At 44.6% G+C, this 19437-nt stretch overlaps 1 protein-coding gene across 4 annotated transcripts in view; it reads right to left on the bottom strand.

Moving 5' to 3' along the window:
- The window catches only part of PLXNB1 (plexin B1), a 138529-nt gene that overhangs the window by 90788 nt on the left and 28304 nt on the right, over nucleotides 1–19437 (bottom strand). For all 4 annotated transcript variants that reach the window (XM_029913384.1, XM_029913386.1, XM_029913387.1 and 1 more), the window contains 2 exons: nucleotides 17533–18676; nucleotides 2125–2307 (listed from right to left, as the gene is read on the bottom strand). In XM_029913384.1, coding sequence (XP_029769244.1) covers nucleotides 2125–2307; nucleotides 17533–18675 — 1326 coding nt within the window. In that variant the 5' untranslated portion in view covers nucleotide 18676. The remainder of the gene's footprint in view (nucleotides 1–2124; nucleotides 2308–17532; nucleotides 18677–19437) is intronic.

Here is a 19437-nt window from a genome sequence, read left to right as displayed (position 1 = left end):
GTCTAGAACAGCTTCCCCCCTAGTAGCTTTTTCAACCTTCTGAAATATAAAGGTGTCTGCAATGCAGTCCAAGAACTTATTGGATGGTCTGTGCCCCGTTGTGTTATTTTCCCAACATATATCTGGATAGTTGAAGTCCCCCATCACCACCAAATCTTGGGCTTTGGATGATTTTGTTAGTTGTTTTAAGAAAAGCCTCATCCACCTAGTTGGGTGGCCTGTAGTAGACTCCTAGCATGACATCACCCTTGTTTTTTACCCCTTTTAGCCTAACCCAGAGACACTCAACACTTCCGTCTCCTGTGTCCATCTCCACCTCAGTCCAAGTGTACCACAAGTGCATCCTTCCTCCCAGAGATAAAGAAACAATGGGCACACAATAGGACAGTGTTCCAGTCCTGCCGGAGTGCTCTGGAATACCATTCCAGCACTCTTTTGGGGAATGGGAACAGCGTTCTGCTACTTCTGCTAATTCTAACCACTTCCCAGCCTCCGTGCAGGGGCTGAGTGGGGCCCCAATTCCAGTGCTGGTGGAGGGCTCCAGTCCTGGGCCAGGGGGTTCCCTCCCCTCACTGGATGCAAAGGGTCCTCCAAGCCAGCAGGTGCTGGGCCCCGGTAGGGGGCACTCAGAGGTGGGTCAGCACAGAGGGAGCCTGGGATGCTGTAGCTGTGTAGTAGTAGGATTTTATGTTTGTATTTTGCATCATTTAGAAGAAGGACAAAGAATAATAATGTAGCATGCATTAAATGTATTGGTGTATGATTTGACCATATCCTACCAGCCACCCTTTCTGAAAGCAGAAAGGAATGACCTAGTGTGCCATGGGTAAAGATGCATCAGCCAGAATCTTGTGTTTGAAGCTGATTTCAAGGCAGTGACAGACCTTTAGGGTCACCACCGTGTTGTAGGTTTAGCATTTTGAAATAAGTAAAAGAATGCAATGATTGTTTTCTCCTGCATTGCAATTTGATGTTCCTGTTCAAATGCTTTGTGTAAATCAATCCTGTTTTGTGTGTGAATGAGGAAGGTGTGTGTTAGAAGATAAGTGCGAAGGCTATCACCGGATCAGATGTTCTAGGGAGGAATCAGGGACGGATGTAAAGGCGCCAGGAGATTGCAACATGCTCCTATTGAGATGTCAGAGGAGGGCAGATTGCAGACTCTAAAAGATGAGACAGGCACCCATCAATGGGGACAAGATAGCTGTGTTCAAACCCAGCATGGGGTAACTCCCTGAGAGAGTGATGAAAGAAAAAAATAAAGGATGAGAAGAACAATTTAAGAACAAGCACTCGTCAAACAGCAATTGATTACAGCATGATGGTGCAAAGCTCATTGGTCCCAATGAAGGAAGATCACTATATAAACAAGGTGCTTTGCCATGAAACTTTGGGTTCGTCCTGCCAAGACTTCCCTAGAGCATCGTGTCGCGCCCGACAGAAACCGGCTCCTCTCTACCCATGATCAACCTAGCTGGCCACCAGGTTGATCCGGACTCTGGATTGGTAACTATAACATCAACTGGTGGGTGGGTGGGTGGGTGGGTGTGGGTGTGTGTGTTTGAATGCATATGCTAATTGTTGTCTCTCCAATAAATGCGGCGTATTGCCATTTACCCTGAAAAAGATCCCGTGTGCTTCTTATAAGCATAACAGCTGGACCAGGCAAGTGAGCTTAGGGGCCAGATCCACCAGGAGCCCAGAGCGGAACTGGAGTTGGGCGATGTTGGGAGCTAGACAGAAAAGCCATCCAGACAGCAGAGCCCCCAGCTAGGCAAACATAGGGAGAAGACAGGGGTGGGATGGGCTATGCAGGGAGTCACCCCCTGCTCCTCTGGGCCTCCCCCAGCTCCCCCTATCATCCTCCCACCTTCCCGCAACTACATCTAGCTCCCTTTGCTCCTGTGTGCCCTCCTAGGACATTGCACTGCCTCCCCCACACCCCCAGATATGTACCTCAGCTCCACCTCCATTCAAAGTGAGCTTCCACCATCTCTGGGGTTCTGACACTTCTGTTTTTAGGACTCCAGCACACAATAGGAGCACCTCAGTTGTCACCACTCCACGCCTGACCCTCACCAGTAATGCCTTTTCTTTGTGCTGCCTGTCCAAGCCAACTCCTACCTTGTGCAGTTGGCCTCTGCTGTCCCCCAGAAAAGCAATGGTGTGGCCATCTTCCACATTCACGGCCACAGCAGTCAGACGGGCTTCCGGCTCCTCCAGGATGGGGGCTGTTTCAAGAGGCACCCGACTGGCCATGGGACTGGGGGTGTGGTCCGAGCCGCAGGGGTACGCGTCCAAAGTGTCCTTTGTGGGGGAGGAAAGAAGAAAGGAGAGACCATTCCAAAAAGGAAACCAGGATCTTTAATAGCTATTACTCCTTTGCCCTCCCTATCCCCTTCCACCCAGGCATCTCAGTGTTCATCCCAAACGTAAATTATTTGAGCCTTAAATCCCCTTGGAGGCAGTCCAGTATTATCCCCACTTTACAAAGGAAGGTGAGGCACAGAGAGGTTAAGGGATAAACCCAAGACCTGACTGTGAATCAGTGACAATTTGAGGCAAAGTGCAGACATCACTCCCCCTCAACAGATCCTGGGTGGCCCCAAGCACTTTATTCCTTTGCAGAAGAATCTAGGTCTCCTAGTACTCAGACCTGTGGCTTAGGTAAATACTTGAGAGACACACCTAGGTGCTGGAAATTCAGCAGAGAGAAGTTTTTACTGAGACATTTCCTAAACACCACCCCAGTGTGTTTCCAGGGGATGCTGTGCGATCATCTTTCAGGTGAGTTTAGATTAAACTGATTTTCTTAAAGACTTTTTCCATACATGCTTCTCCTCTTGGAATCACTGCAAGGCAGAGTGAAGATTGTCTGAATGCCCTAACTGTACATTACTTTTTAAGTCTACACTACGGGGACTATACTGGCAAAACTATGGCACTGTAGCTATATAGGCATAATGCAGACTACACCGATGGAAGGGACTTTTCCATTGGTGTAGGAACTCCACCTCCCCAAGTGATGGTAGCTAGGTCAATGAAAGCATTCTTTCATTTACCTAGTTGCATCTATACTGGGGGTTAGGTCAGCATAGCTACTTCACTCAGGGGTGTGGACTGTTCACACCCTTAGCAATACAGCTACATTGATCTAAATTTTAAGTATAGTCCAGGCCTAACTGTAACCTTAACCCTGAATTCCCTGGGTTTATAACACTTGGTTTTGAGATATTCATGGATTCCAAAGCCAGAAAGGACCACTGTGATAATCTAGTCCAGGGGTGGGCAAACTTTTTGGCCCGAGGGCCACATCGGGGTTGCGAAACGGATTGGAGGACCGGGTAGGGAAGGCTGTGCCCCCAAAACAGCCTGCCCCCTGCCCCCTATCCACCCCGACAGCCCCCCTCAGAACACCCGACCCATCCAAGCCCCCCTGCTCCTTGTCCCCTGACTGCCCCCTCCCAGGATCCCCTGCCCCTAACCGCCCCCCCGGGACCCTATCCCCTATCCTCTTCCCCCCCAAGCCCCTTTCGGAATGTGGCCCTGCGAACATGGGCGGAGGACTCAGGAGGAGCAGGGGCAGCTGTGCAGCCAGAGAGAAGCAGCGGTTTCCCCTTCAAAGCGCCGCTTCTCTCCGTCCGGCTGCGCGGCCGCCCGAAGCTCCTCCCGAGTCCTCTGCCCACGTTCCCCGTGCTCCCGCCACCCGCACCTCCCACCTGCTACCCTGTCCCGGCAGTGCACCCCTCCCCCCCCGCAAGGAGTGCGCCAGGGCTGAGCTGCCCGAGTGCCCGGCCCTGGGTCACCCTGTTGTTGGGGGGCCCGTGCCAGGGCATCCTGTGTTGACTTGTAAATCTGCCCCTGAGCTGCGCTGTCCGGCCAGAGCCAGCCACACTGCTGGCACAGCGAGCTGAGGCTGTGGGGGAGGGGGGTCAGCAGGGGAGGGGCCGGGGCCGGCTGGGAGCTCAGGGGCCGGGCAGGACGGCCCCGCGGGCCGTAGTTTGCCCACCTCTGATCTAGTCTGACCTCCTGTATAACTCAGGCCATAGAACTTCTCCAAAACAACTCCTGTTTGAACTAGACCATATATTTTAGAACGGTTGATTTAAAAATTGCCAGTGTTGGAGAATCAACTTCAACTCTTGGTAAACTGCTCCAGTAGTTAATTACCCTCATTATTAAATATTGATGCCTCATTTCCAGTTTGAATTTGCCTAGCTTCAGGTTCCAACCATTAGCTCTTGTTATATCCTTGTGGGCTAGATTGAAGAGCCCATTGTTAAATATTTGATCACAGTTCATAAGTACCTACATGGAGAATAAGTCAACTCCTTAACCTTCTCTTTGTTATGCTAAATAGACTGAGCTTCTTGAATCTATCGGTATAAGGTGTATTTTCCAATCCTTTAATCATTCTTATGGCTCTTCCATGAATCCTCTCCAATTTACCAACATCTTTCTTGAACTGTAGACACCAGAACTAGACACAGTATTCCAGCAGTGGTGGCACTGGTGCCAAGGACAGAGGTAATACAACTCCCTACTCCTACTCAAGATTCCCCTATTTATGCATCCAAGGATCACGTTAGCCTTTTCAATCACAACATTGCACTGGGAGCTTATGGTCAGCAGATTATCCATTATGACCCCCTGCCCAATGTCTTTTTCAGAGTCACTGCTGCCCAGGATAGAGTCCCCCATCGTGGCCTACATTTTTATTCCAGAGGTATACATTTACATTTGGCCATATTCAAACACATGTTGTTGTCTTGTGCTCAGTTTACCAAGAGATCCAGATTGCTGTGTATCAGTGACCTGTCCTCTTCATTATTTATCACTCCCTCAATTTCTGTGTCATCTGAAAACTTTATTAGTGATTATTTTAAGTTTTCTTCAGATAATTGACGAAAATGTTAAATAGCATTGGGGCCAAGAACTGATTCCTGTAGGGCCCCATTAGAAACACACCTGTTCAATGATAACTTCCCATTTACAATTTGATTTTGAAACTTGTCAGCCAGTTTTTAATCCATTTAATGTGTCATATAAATTTTGTAGCATTCTAGTTTTTAATCAAAATGTTGTGCATTACCCAGTCAAATGACTTGCAGAAGTCTCAGTATATTACATCTACACAATTACCTTTATCAACCAAATTTATAATCTCATCATAAAAAGATATCAAATTAGTTTAGCGGGATCTATTTTCCATTAACCCATGTTTGGCATTAATTACATTACCCTGCTTTAATTCTTTATTAAAGAAGTCTCATATCAGCCATTCTGTTAACTTGTCCAGGATAGATTTCAGGCTGACAGGCCTATAACTATCTGGGTCATCCTGTTTATCCTTTTTCAATACTAGCACAACATTAGTTTTCTGCCAGTCTTCAGAAACCTCCCCAGTGTTCCAAAACATATTGAAAATTAATGGGCCAGCAAGTTTCTCAAACAGTTCTTTTAAAACTCTTGGATGCAAGTTATCTGGACTAGCTGATTTAAAAATGTCTAGCTTTAATAACTGCTAGTTAACATCCTCAAGAGCTAATAGTGGAATGGAAAGTGTGTTATCATATGATATGACTACATCATCTGTTTTCTCCCCAAATATAGAACAGAAATATTTATTGAAGACTTCTGGCTTTTCTACATTATTATTGACAGTTCTACCATTTCTATCAATAATGGACCAATGTCATTGTTAGGATTCTTTCCATTCCTAATAAACTTTAAAAAACCCTCCTTTTGTCCTTAACTCTGCTGGCCATAGACGTTTCTTTGTGTCACTTTGCTTCCCTTATCAACTTTCTACAGTTCCTAGCTTCTGATTTATATTCATTACTATCAACTTCCCTTTTGTTCAGTTTATATATATATATATATATATATATATATATATATATATATATATATAGTTTTCACACCCCCCTCTATGCCAGGCTGACTTTTTAACCAATGTGACCTTTCTTGAGTGCGTCTTTTTGGCCATCTAGTAAAGTCTTCTTAAACACTTACCAATTATCATTCATTTTTTTTCTGCCACTGATTTGGCTCATAATTGTTTTCACCTTTTGTGAAATTAGCCCTTTTAAAGCACCAAGTTTATTTTATATTACTTCTTTAAACTTTATTTTGTTTGCATATAGCAAATGTGATCAAGTCATGATCACTTGCACCTAAGTTACCACTGATTTTTAATTTTGTGATCAATTCTTCGCGTGTGTCCGAGTAGCCTGGCAGCCAGCTGAAGCATGAGCAGTCTGTTGAAACTACAGGCAATGGGAATGCTCCCAGTCAGATAGCAATATTGAGCAGACTGGAGAGACTGCTTCCCTTAGGAGCCTATATACCTGCTTTGGGGTCATGGGTCCTCACCTGTGGTTGGCTGAACCCTGGCTGAATGGCGTAGGGCCTATCACAAAACCTGCAGGTAATTGCCTCTGATGACTCATCACACTCTCTGGCTCAGGGCTGACTCATCAGGCTTAAGCAGTCTCAGACTCAGAAGTATCACAGTCTGTCAGCACTGGGTCTAATACAAAATTCCCTATGTCGGATGCAAACTTTGTGTTAGGAAATTGTCATCTATAATATTTAGAAATTCTGAGGGTGTTTCAGTAATGGCAGCATGAGACCTCCAGTATGTGTCACTCAGACTGAAGTCCCCCACAATCATGCAGATTTTTTCCCTGTTATACATAAGTGTTTAAGAAGCAATCCTGGTTCCCTAATGTGATTTCATGCTCTGTAGCTGACACACACTAGTACCCCATCTTGTGGTTTACCTGTTAAGACAGAGATCCATAAGCATTCAAGTTCTTTTCTTCCAAGTTATCAGTGACTCAGAAACCAGTATTGCCATTTTTGGCATGGAGTGCCATTCCCTCTCTCCTTTTGCCCACTTGATCATTCCTAACTAGATTATAACATTTTAACATTCCACTCAGGCAAATCACCCTACCAGGCTTCAGTAATACCACCTAGATCAAATTTATGCTAATAAAAGAGCAATTCCCATTCTTGTTTGTTATTCAAGCTCCTAGCATTGGTGTATAGGCAATTAAAGAATTTAATTACAACAACCCTGTAATACGTTTAACCATTAACTTACTGATGGGTGCTCTCAACCATAACTCCTTTGTAACTTAGGAGTTTTTTTGTGTGTGTGTGGGGGGGGAGGTCTGGGATTTTCATTAGTTTTTTTTACACTATGATGTTTCATATATGGACACTAAACAAGAAACCCAAAAAGAATACTCCCATACAGTATTTTAAGGCTGCAGAGAAGGCTCCCAGGTCCTGGGTCCTCCAGGGAGTAGCCAGCCCCCAAAACAAGGGCGCCTGACTCAGGGCTTCCCACTCAGCCCCCCAGCCCCAGCCAGGCACCGTGCAGAGGGGGTTGGCATGGCCAGCACAGCCCTGGGGTCCCAGCTGGCTGAACTCAGCTCAGTGCTCTGGTCTGTGCTGCACTGCACACCGCCCCAGTCCCAGCCCTGCCCTTTCCCCTCCCCTCCCAGAGCCTTAGGCTGCCAGGCAAAGGGCAGGTGGGTTCAAGACCAGCTTCCTGCTGCTGCTCCCACACACCTGGGTCCTAGTGCAACCGCCAGGGACCAGGGTGGGGCTAAGGAATGTTTGGATTTCTGTTGAGGCAACACCCAGAGGCCTCATGCTGGGACAAGGCTCAAAGCTGCCTCCCTGAAGCAGGCGTGGGAGACTCCCAGCTGAGCAGAGCCGAACCCCTCCGGGTCCACTCCTAAACACACAAGAGACAATGGACTGGGGCCTACTGGGCTAAGCACAGGCCTATGTGCCAGGAGCTCCACTCTCACTCTCTCTGGCCCAGGGGAGTCACTGCCTCTCCCTTTTAATTATTTTATTCCCAGCTGAGGTTGTGTGGAAAGACTTAGGGTGAGCCCAATACAGGGATGGCATGGTTACCTCAAAACCAAGTGTTACAAGCCCAGGAAATCCAAAGTGAAGGTTACGCTTCAATCCAAAGTGTGAGGTAAGCAAGCACGTCACCTGGCAGCCCAGCCACAGTCTCCCACCCAGCACCCTGGTGCACCTCACAGGCACCCCCTGCCCAGGAAGGAAAGGTTTCGGGGTTGCCAGAGCCGGGGGCCAGGCATGGGCTCGGGCCAGGCCCAGCCATTACCTGTGGCGATCCCGATCACAGCATTGTCCAGGCGGAAACAGAGCAGCACCGCTGAGCCCCAGTCCCAGGGGGACCACAGGGCTGATGCTCCGGAGGTCCCGACAGCCACAGATCTCAGGCTGTGGCAGCTCAGAGTGGGAACAGCCGTGAACCCTCCAGCCTCCTCTAGCTGTCCTGGGAGCCGCTGCCTCTTGGGACCGGTCCCTTCTCCTTTCCATCCACCCACCGGCTCCACTTTGCCCTCTGCTGCCCGCCTGGTGTGCTGGGCTCCTCTGGCCCTGGGAGGGGCCATCCCCAGCCACCGCTCCACCAGCAAAGGGGACTGGTGGACAGCTCCCAGCCTGGGACTCCTCCTCACCGTCCGCTTCCCAGTCGGACATGGCGGTGCTACATGCCCTGCAGGTGGGAGGGGGCCTGCCGGATGAGGGGGCGTGACTCGAACTGTTCAGGGGGCGACTGAATCTTTAAATTGTGCCCCCCACTATCAACTTATACAGTTTCGGGGAGCAACACCCTCTACATCCCTCTCAAACGCCTCACACTGTTGCACCAGCAGACCACGCAGGACTGTATTGCAGCCCATCTTCGGGCCACAGTCCACAGTTTGGGAACCCCTGAGGTAAGCAATGCCCAGCTACAGGCCCCAACTCTCACTCCACCCTGCAGAGATTCCAGGCAATAGTCAGAGGGCTAGGGCTACTTTTGTGCTCCCAGATTTGACTAAACTGATGTTTCTAGATATGTTTGATTGTTTTCCTCTTCTCCCTTCATGGCATCACTGCAGGGGACAGAGTGAAGAGTATGTGAATGCCCTGTGCACTATTTACCTTACCTTGTTTGTGTTTCTTTTAGGTGTAACTGCATCAACTGAATTTCCTAGGTTTAGAGAGACAAGGTGGGAGAGAGAATATCTTTTTTTGGACCCACTTCTTGTGGTGAGAGAGAGACAAGCTTTCAAGTGACACAGAATTCTTCCTCGGGTCTGAGAAATGTGTCACAGCTAAATACAAGGTGGAACAGATTGTTTAGCATAAGTAATTAACATCTATTTTAAGGGACCATTCAAGGTGAAGTGGCCCTTTAACACCCTTCCAGTTATGGGGGGACCACAGGAGGGAAAGCAGCTGGGGCAGTTGTTAATGGGTTATAGATTGTTGTAATAAGCCATAAAATCCTCAGAACATGTACAGTAGCTGTGGGTAGGATATTCTGTATTTTTCAAACAGACCAAGAGGTTGGGAATCCCTGCTTTAAGTGTACAATGTAACTCTGTCTTAAATACGGAGTCACAACCAGTGCCTCCATAAGTCAATCACTCTTTGAATCTTGCTAAATACTTGGCCTCAATGATATTGTGCAGCAGTGAGTTCCACAATCTAATTATGCCTTGTGTGAAAAACTCTCAGGCTCCGACTCCGTGGCTGGAGCACCGATAGAAAAAAAATAGTGGGTGCTCAGCACCCACCAGCCACAGCTGATTAGGGCGTCGCCAATCATCTAATCTGGGGTGCCGCCAAACAGCTGTTTGGTGGCTTGAGGAGAGGCTTGGGGGAGGGCAGAGAGCAGTGAGAGGGCAGGGCCCTGGGGGAAAGGGCGGTGTGAGGGCAGCGCCTGGGGGCGAAGCAGGGGTGGAGCACCCCTGGGGAAAAGTAAAAACCAGTGCCTATGGAAAAACTATATCCTTTTATCTGTTTTAATTTCACACATTTCAATCTTATTGAATATTCCCTTTTCTTGTATATAAAACAGAGAACAGACGCTCCCAATTTACCTTCTCTCTAGGATTACCATTTTGTTTATTTTAGTATGCCCCCCTTTTTTCCCTCTACGCAAACCCAAACTTTTCTATCTCTTTTCTAAGCATTTTTTACATATCCCTAATCATTCTTATCGCCCTTCTCTGAATTCCTCTAATTCTACAATATCCTTTGTGTGATTGGGTGAACTATACTGCACACAGTATTCCAGCTGAGGATAACCCTTCGCTTTATATGATGACATTATGATATTCTTGATATTATTCTCCATCCCATTCCTTATGCATCACAAGTACATTTTTTTAACTGCAGCTATACATGGAGCAGAAGTCTTCATGGATGACACCTAGGTCCTTTTCCCAAGTCAATATCATTAATTTAGAATCCTGTGGCATGTACAAGTAATTCAAAATTTTCTCTCCAATGTGCATTACTGTGCATTTACCAACACTAAACTTCATTTGCCATCATCATGTTGCCCATTCACCTAGCTTGATCAGGACCCTCTGAAGGGCTCAACAATCTTCTCCAGATTTAATTAATGTCAATAATTTTGTGGCACACAACTCACACCCTTTCCAGGTCATTAACAGATACGAGAAAAAAGACCAGACCTAGTACTGGCAACCCCTGTTAACCTTAAGGCAACCCCTGTTAACCTTCTGCCATTATGAAAATTCACCATTTATTTTTACTCTTTACCTATCTTCTACCTAGTTTTTGATCAAGGACAATACTTTGTTACTCATCTCTGACTACTTAACTTGTTTAGTGGCCTCTAAAGAGAGCCCCTGTGAAAGGCCTTTTGAAAGTCAAAATCAATTCTGTGAAATACTTCTCCTTTACCCACTACTTTATTGACACATTCAAAGAATTGTAATATATAAGCAAGACATGATTTTCCATTGCAAAAACCATGTTGATTAGACCCTATCATATCATGATCTTCCAGCTGTGGTATTATTCTATTTTTAATTACTGTTTCAAACAATTTACCATGTTTAGATGCAAAACTTATTGGTCTGTAATTCCCCAAATCACATCTAGAGCTTTTTTAAAAAGTGGGTACAATATTTGCTATCATCTAATCCCAAAATGTAGTACCTGTTTTTAATCAGAGATTGCATATTTCTGCTAGCAGCTCAGCTACTTCATTCTCAAGCTCCTTCTGAACTCTTGTGTGTATACCATCTAGGCCTGGCGACTTATTGCTTTTTTATTTATCCGGTTACCCAATTATTAGGCAGTTTTTAAAACTGCAGCCAGTAATCTTTTCACCATATATAATGTTAGGCATTTAAGTCTGTATAGCTGGGATGTCATGCTCCTAGCCACAAAATGTGTTTACACTGTCCATATGGCAGACTGAGATTGTACCACATCTGAATTTCCATTTAAAAAAAGTTTCAAGCCTTTATAGTTGTGAAGAGCCTTTTGAATGGGACCCTGATGCTGTATTGTCTTATACATCCTAAACCAACAGCGCTACAAAATGTGTGGACTACTCCATTTATCTTAATTGAGTGTTAACACTGAACCCTAATGATGACCAACTTTTACCAAAAGTTTAAAACAGGTAATTATTCATGTAAACAGCCAAAAGGGAGGAACAGCTGTGCCCACAACGGCCCAGCATCATCATTCTCTCTGTGTGATGGTGAATGCAACAGCAACTTTTCTAACAAAGTCTGGTTACTTAATAAGGAGATGATCTTTGCACAAACTTCCCATCAGTATCAGTGCACTGTGGGGACCATGTGTGGGATTAACTATGTAACCCCAATCAGTGGACCACAATGAATATTTGTCCCTCTCCACAGAATGGGACCGAGGCTCTTCTTTTATTCACTGACAACAATTCTGATAGTTTTATAGCTATAACCATTTATACTGTGAAAAGATTTCAGTGAGTAGAAATGTAGCAGAGAATACTTTAAGCCAGAGATCTCACAAGCTGTGAGATCCCAGTCCTCCGTCCATCTCTCCCTCCCTCCCTGCTGCCAGCAACATCTCGCAATGCAATCCAGTTAGAGTACTGAGCCCACAATGCATATCATGTACTTCACTGTCCTGTCCCTGGTTCTGTGCAGCATTCACAAGAGCTATGTAGCCCTTACAAGTCCTGCAGCAGCCTCAGTCATGCTTTTAATTAATGGTGACCAATAGCCTCTGCATAGGTAAGGTTGCTACCAGCATTTAATTATAAGGCTTATTTTCCATACTCTCACCCTAAATCTAATTAATAAGCCTGTATGTTTTCAGAATGTTCCAACAAACTTTCAGGGTGAAGTTGCTTTTTCTGAAAACTTTAGAGAGAGCAGAGTAAATGCTTTTCCAGTTGAAGGGTGGATAAAAATCAATGAGTTAAAAAAAAAATCAAAAAATCGAATTGTTTTATTTAAATCGGATATTTTTGATAAAATGTGTTTTGAGGAAAAAACCTATCTAAAGATGGTTTTAATTAAGATACATTATAGCTCAAAGATATCTCATCATGGAATAGGGATTATAAATTCTAATTCTATAGTATGAGACAATATATTCATGTAATGTTTAAAAAAAAGTTAAGAACATAAGAACGGCCATATGGGTCAGACCAAAGGTCCATCCAGCCCAGTATCCTGTCTACCGACAGTGACCAATGCCAAGTGTCCCAGAGGGAGTGAACCTAACAGGTAATCCATCTCCACCCTCTGACAAACAGAGGCTAGGGACACCATTCCTTACCCATCCTGGTAAGAGCCATTAATGGATTTAACCTCCATGAAAGAGAACTAGATAAATTCATGGATGTTAAATTCATTAATAGCTATTAGCCAGGATGGGTAAGGAATGGTGTCCCTAGCCTCTGTTTGTCAGATGGATGGCAGGATTACCTGTTAGGTTAACTGGCCGCCCTTCCTGCAGCCCCCATTGGCCTGGAGTAGCGAACCGCGGCCAGTGGGAGCAGCGATCGGCCGAACCTGCGGACGTGGCAGGTAAACAAACCGGCCCGGCCCGCCAGGGGCTTTCCCTGAACAAGCGGTGGCCCTAGTTTGATAACCACTGGACTAGATGACCTCCTGAGGTTCCTTCCAACCCTGATATTTTATGATTCTATGAATAAGAACCATTCAAGAAATATATGTTTGCTGATGTTTTAAAGCAAGTCACACCAGTGAACTGGTGGAAGTCACTTAAGCACTTGGATTCAGAGACTGTTGAAGTGATAATCTCACTTTTAACAGCAGTAGCTTCTTCTGCTGGTGTAGAAAGAATATTTTCTTCCTTTGGACTAATTCATTCCAAATTGAGAAATCGTTTGGGACCTGAAAAAGCAGGAAAGCTTGTTTTTCTTTTCCAGATTATGAACAAACAGGAAAATGAAGGTGAGGACGACTGAGTTAGCTGCAGAAGCCAATATTTTAAGTTTCTCATGTTGACCTGGCTGACATAGTCACTTTAATTTTTTGTTTTGTTTTAATATTTCATGTAACTATTTTAGGTAAAAACAATTTTAACAAAAACAAACCTGATTTTAAAAAACTTGAATGTTTAAATTCAAAAATTCATATGCTTGTTTTGTTAAAATATTATATGTTTGCTGTTGAAGAAAAAAATCCAGAATACATAACGTTGTTTTAGTTAAATAAAACAATTTAAATGTCTGTCTGGTGATGTTCTCCTCCTAATACAGCATGGCAAGAAAATCCTCCAAATATTAATGATTAACTTGTTGACTTGGAGATAGTTCACCTCCCAGTGACTTCATAAATATCTGCTTCAATTACCTTTGGTAAATGAAATAACCGAACAATCATTCATTTTCTGATATAGCTGTAAAACTAATCTGAAAAGTTTTCAAAATAGATCACTTTAAAAACGTATAGTGTGTACCTTCTAAAATTAAACCTACATCTATCTCTGAGCTGTGAGGAATATGTATTAAAGTTATAACAACCAACAAGAATGCACTTTTATGTAAAAATCTATGATTAAATCGAGTCTTCCTGACTAGTGATTTAAATCAAATCCACCCTGAAGGGCTGTATTGAAATGGTTGTGAAATGTCTAATATTTCTATCCCCATATACTGAAAATAGAGTCCGATGCTAACCCGGGAAAAGGTTTCCAACATAAACCTTGTGCAGAAGCTAGTTTACAAGGAGACACAAAGTACACATTTAATTAGCATTATTCCTAAATAATGTATGAGCTGCCGCCATTGAAGTTGAAGGAGTTAAACTCCCTCTGAATAAAATGTTCATTGACAGCCGCTTCCACTCACACACTGAATGAAGCAGGCTGGAGCTGGCACAGAAGTTTACATGCTGTTAGATAAAATTTTAATGACAACCGCGTCCACACATTGAATGGTGGAGGATGAAGTCTGCTGAGAAATTCACATGCCATTGGATAAATCTGTTAATAAGATCCCATGTCTTATGTGGCAGATAAAACCTGAACTGTACAGCAGGGACCTTGGAATACTAGACCCCTCGATATCCCTCTCCCATCCAGTTCAATCAGGAGAGTATTATGCGCTATTTGTTTTGGAAGGAGGATTTTCAAAACTGCCTGTGAGAGTTGGTTACTTAACTCCCTCAAGCACTTCGGAAATCCCCACTCTTTGATTTCATTCATTCTGTGCAGCACCACAACTTCAGCATGCAGATTGTATTGAAAATGCATAAAAACATGAAGGTCTGGGGTTCAACCCCCGTGGATGACCATGGTGTGTGCATGTCTCTGACCATCTGTATGTTAGTTTGTTAGGTAGAATAGGAAGCCTAAGGGCAAAGAGGGTAGCTGTGGAGTAGAGAGATTCCACAACCTCCCTAGGCAATTTATTCCAGTGCTTAACCACCCTGACAGGAAGTTTTTCCTAATGTCCAAACTAAACCCCACTTGCTGCAATTTTAGCCCATTGCTTCTTGTCCTATCCTCTTGTGGGGGAGGTTTAGGTTGGATATTAGGAAAAACTTTTTCACTAGGAGGGTGGTGAAGCACTGGAATGGGTTACCTAGGGAGGTGGTGGAATCTCCTTCCTTAGAGGTTTTTAAGGTCAGGCTTGACAAAGCCCTGGCTGGGATGATTTAGTTGGGAATTGGTCCTGCTTTGAGCAGGGGGTTGGACTAGATGACCTCCTGAGGTCCCTTCCAACCCTGATATTCTATGATTGCTCCTCCTTCTAACAACCTTTTATGTACTTGAAAACTGTTATGTCCCCTCCCAGTCTTCTCTTTTCCAGACAAAACAAACCCAATTTTTCCAATCTTCACTCACAGATCATGTTTTCTAGACCTTTCATCATTTTTGTTGCTCTTCGCTGGACTCTCTCCAATTTGTCCAGATCTTTCCTAAAATATGGCACCCAGAACTAGACATAATACTCCAGTTGAGGCCTAATCAGAGCGGAGCAGAGCAAAAGAATTACTTCTCATGTCTTGCTTACAACACTCTTGCTAATACATCCCAGAATGATGTTTGCTTTTTTTGAAATAGTGTTACACTATTGACTCATATTTAGCTTGTGATCCACTATGACCCCCAGATCCCTTTCCACAGTACTCCTTCCTACACAGTCATTTCCCATTTTGTATGTGTGCAACTGATTGTTCCTTCCTAAATTGAGTACTTTGAATTTCATCCTATTTACTTCAAACCATTTCTCCAGTTTGTCCAGATCATTTTGAATTTTAATCCTATCCTCCAAAGCACTTGCAACCCCTCCCAGCTTGGCATCATCCACAACCTTTATACGTGTACTCTCTATGTCATTATCTAAATAATTGATGAAGATATTGAACAGAACTAGACCCATACCTGATCCCTGCAGGACCCCACTCGTTATGCCTTTCCAGCATGACTCTGAACCACTAATAACAACTCTCTGGGAATGGTTTTCTAACCAGTTTTGCACCCACCTTATAGTAGCTGCATCTAGGTTGCATTTCTCTAGTTTGTTTATGAGACGGTCATGTGGGACAGTATAAAAGCTTTATTAAAATCAAGATATACCATGTCTACCGCTTCCTCCCATCCTCAAGGCTTGTTACCCTATCAAAGAATCTCTACATGAACTCTACAGCATCCCCTGCTTCTCAACTCACAAATATTCTTCCTCATTTCAGGCCCCCTCTGCTCTGAGCCTCCCGCTTCACTCCTAGGCTCTCCTGCCAGCCTTCTAAACTCTGCTACAAATACAGCAGAAATGGTACACTCTCAAAAGTGCTTTTGGACCATATTAACATTATTCCCGAGACCTAAAGTCTGCAGTACCTCTTGCATGCTTTGTAAAACAACACTTAGAAGATGACTGCATACTATGTACTATCCTTTAAAGGAAGTCACTAGATTAACACCCTACTCTACTGAAAACTGGCATGGGGATTTCAGTAACCACAAGTGGCCAAGGCCTCAGATTTTAGTTCTCAGATTAAAAAAGAAGTAATCTCCAGCACCATGCTAGAGCACTGAATCCAGTAGTGTCTCAGAGGGACACTTCCTGCACTATTTAGGTTTTCCTTAGCAGTCCCCCTTCCAAGAACAGAGCAGGTCAACTCCTATTTAGCTTCTAAATGCTGATGATATCACAGTACAAACAAAAACAGTTAGTATACCTATTTGAATCAGGGTTTTCAAGCTATTTCATACTATCAACTCATATTCCTTTTTCCTGCAGTGAATATGTCCCATCCTTCTGTTGCCATAGAAATGTAAGTGATGCCCGTAAAGAGGATTATGAACGTCTTACAGAATCCAAAAGAAAGAGGAGCTAGGTTGTGGGGACAACTATTCTTCAAACACAAAATTTTCCAGGACTAGTGATTTATGGTGAAAGAAAGAATTGCTGCCAAAGAGACTTGCTTTTGTTTAAATTATCTCTTTGTTCCTGTTCTCTTTCACATGAAACCTCTGTAATGTATATTGTGTTCTTCACATTTGTCTGGGATCCAAGGGGTCAGGCACATAACTACACCCCACCCTATGGAACAGATTCAGCAAAATCATTAAAAACTATAATTCAAGACACTATAACTAGGGGTTTCAAGAATCAATGTTTCCACAGGTTGAATCCAATCCTGGAGGCTGGCCCCTCCATATGCATCCCACATGGCAGGATGTGACCCATTTCTTTCAGTTCTCTCTGCTGGTAAACCTGCTGAGGGAGTGGAAGAACAGAGGCATCAACAAGCGGTGGTAGGAAGATAGGAGTTTGAATGGAAAGTATCAGTTGTTCCCACATCATATTCTAATAGTAGCGTGGGAGCTATAGACTGTTCTTTCAGGGTCCTTTAAGATACTAGCTCCTACAGACCCACAGCTGGGGATGGCACTCAGCCCATAACATATTTAATTATAAATCCCTGGAAAATGGGGTTTACACTGGAATTGCAGATAGCGCCGCATGGCATTAGAGAGCCACTATGACCCACCACCACCACCACCCACACATGCACACACATCCGTCCTGATTCTCCTTTACAGGAAGGCACCTTTACACCATTCTGTCACTGTAAAGAAGCCTTGAAAAGGGTGCAAAATCGGTTACACTCATTTTTAGGCCTGTTTACACTGCCAGAAGGATGTAACACAGACACAATGTAAACAATAATCAGGCTCAGGACAGCCACTTACCGCTGGCAGCTGGACACAGTTGGAACTGACATCGTATTCAATATATGCCACTTCTATCCCCTTCTCTGATTTCCCATCCTTCGTATAACAAACATCCCTGGTCCGAGTGGTCAGTTGGTCCACTTCCTCCATTGAATAGACACAGAGTGCAGACTCCTCGCTCAGTCTGCCAGACGAAGCCTGCCAGGCAGAAAAGGCAGTGAACAGCACTTCTCCTTGGGTGCTGAACCTCCCTCTTCTCAGATCACTGCCTGGTTGGGTGACATAAGCAGCCTGCAGTAGGCTGTATGTTTTCTCTTTGCTTCTACAGAGCAGTGGTAATTCCACATAGGAGTAATAGTGAGAGTCATCCAGACAGATTCGTGAGATGTAGGTCTTGTACTCCCGTGACTGGGACTTCAGATCCCGGCGATAAAACAGGAAGTAAACGCTGGAGCGGTGGGTAAAGGATTTGATGAAATGGTGGTTATACTCAGAGAGCCGACCCACAGCCAACTTAGCCGTTTCTTCATAGGAGAAGATGGAGTGAGAGTCTGCCCCTTGCATGTCCCCCACATGGGCCCTGAGATTTCGGGTGGTGATAGGAGGGATACCCCCTCCAACCCCTCTGCTGGTATACCCTCGTCCCACAAACAGCAGGGGCACGTCATCTTTTGAGTGGCCTACTAGTCCCACAGTAGTGATATTTGGGTCATTTGCAGCCACATACTGAGTGTCTCCAGGGCTCTCCGGTCGGAAGAGAACGTGGTCAATGGATCTGAGGCTTCTTTTTTCACAGATACCCTGGTGCACACTGCCACACACAATGAGCTCCTCCTGCACAGAGTTCACCAGTAACAGCTTGTTGTGATTGTCAGTGTTGTGTGCCTGGGGACATTCCAGCTTTGAGACAGGGGGGAGACAATCTTTGCTGTCCAAAACTGGCCCAGTTTGAACTGCGCTCTCCATCATCAGGTCTGATGTCAATTGGAAAAGAAAGTTGGTGGCCCCCAGATAAAGGGTCCCAGACTCAGAGTCTATAGTCAGGTGAAGGAATTTTGTGGTGTTGTGTGAAAAGGTGACATACTGCAGTCCCCTTGGAATCACTGCCCCCAGGAAACAGAGAGCAGGAAGAAGGAAAGTTCCCAGAGACATGGTAAACATTCTGCAAGAGAGAGAAAGCTGTTACCCTCTGGAGCTAGGAGCGAAGGTTTACACAAATCACAGTCCTTCAACATCGTACTTTTATTATGAGAAGAGGTGGGTGAAGAGAACAGTGGCTAAATCTAGAGACCAAATAGCCAGAGATATAACAACAAATGAAAAATTATTAAAGAATATCAAAAGCAGGAAGCCCATGGAAGCATCAATGGCTTTGTTTGTGCAGCAGGGTGTTAAGGTGACAAGCACAGAGTAAAATAAGATTGTTGAGAGGCTGAAATATTACAGATATTCCTGGGACACTTTTACCAGATGACTTCATTTGTTGGTGGAGATCCCCATTACCAAGATTTTCATTGTAGACCCAGAACTTGGATTGGTTATCTGAGAAACAGGGAATCAATATTCATGTTTCCTCAAGAGAAATCTGGCCAAAGCATAGATCCTGTGACCCAACAATGCCACCTCTGGCAGAAGATCCTATTTATACTGTAAAAACTAGCATGTCAGGGAGTTGATTCAAACTCAGAAACCCCGCACAATAGCTAAAACACTGTATGTCCTGGCAATACAGACAGAAGTGAGCCTCGTTTAACCATGCTCCTGGACTGTACTACAGACATTGGCTTTAGCAGGGTTGTGTATTGTGAGTTCTCCAGGACAGGGGCTATATGTTTAGAGAAACCTAGTACATTATGAGTATTACTCAAGAGCAATATATCATGATGATAATACACCATGGTTCAGAAAAAAATACAGTTCATT

Source organism: Terrapene carolina, unplaced genomic scaffold (assembly GCF_002925995.2).
Source record: "Terrapene carolina triunguis isolate 2854851 unplaced genomic scaffold, T_m_triunguis-2.0 Scaffold627, whole genome shotgun sequence".
NCBI lineage: Eukaryota > Metazoa > Chordata > Testudines > Emydidae > Terrapene > Terrapene triunguis.
Note: the sequence above shows the minus strand (reverse complement) of the source record. Positions and strands in the feature narration are given on the sequence as shown.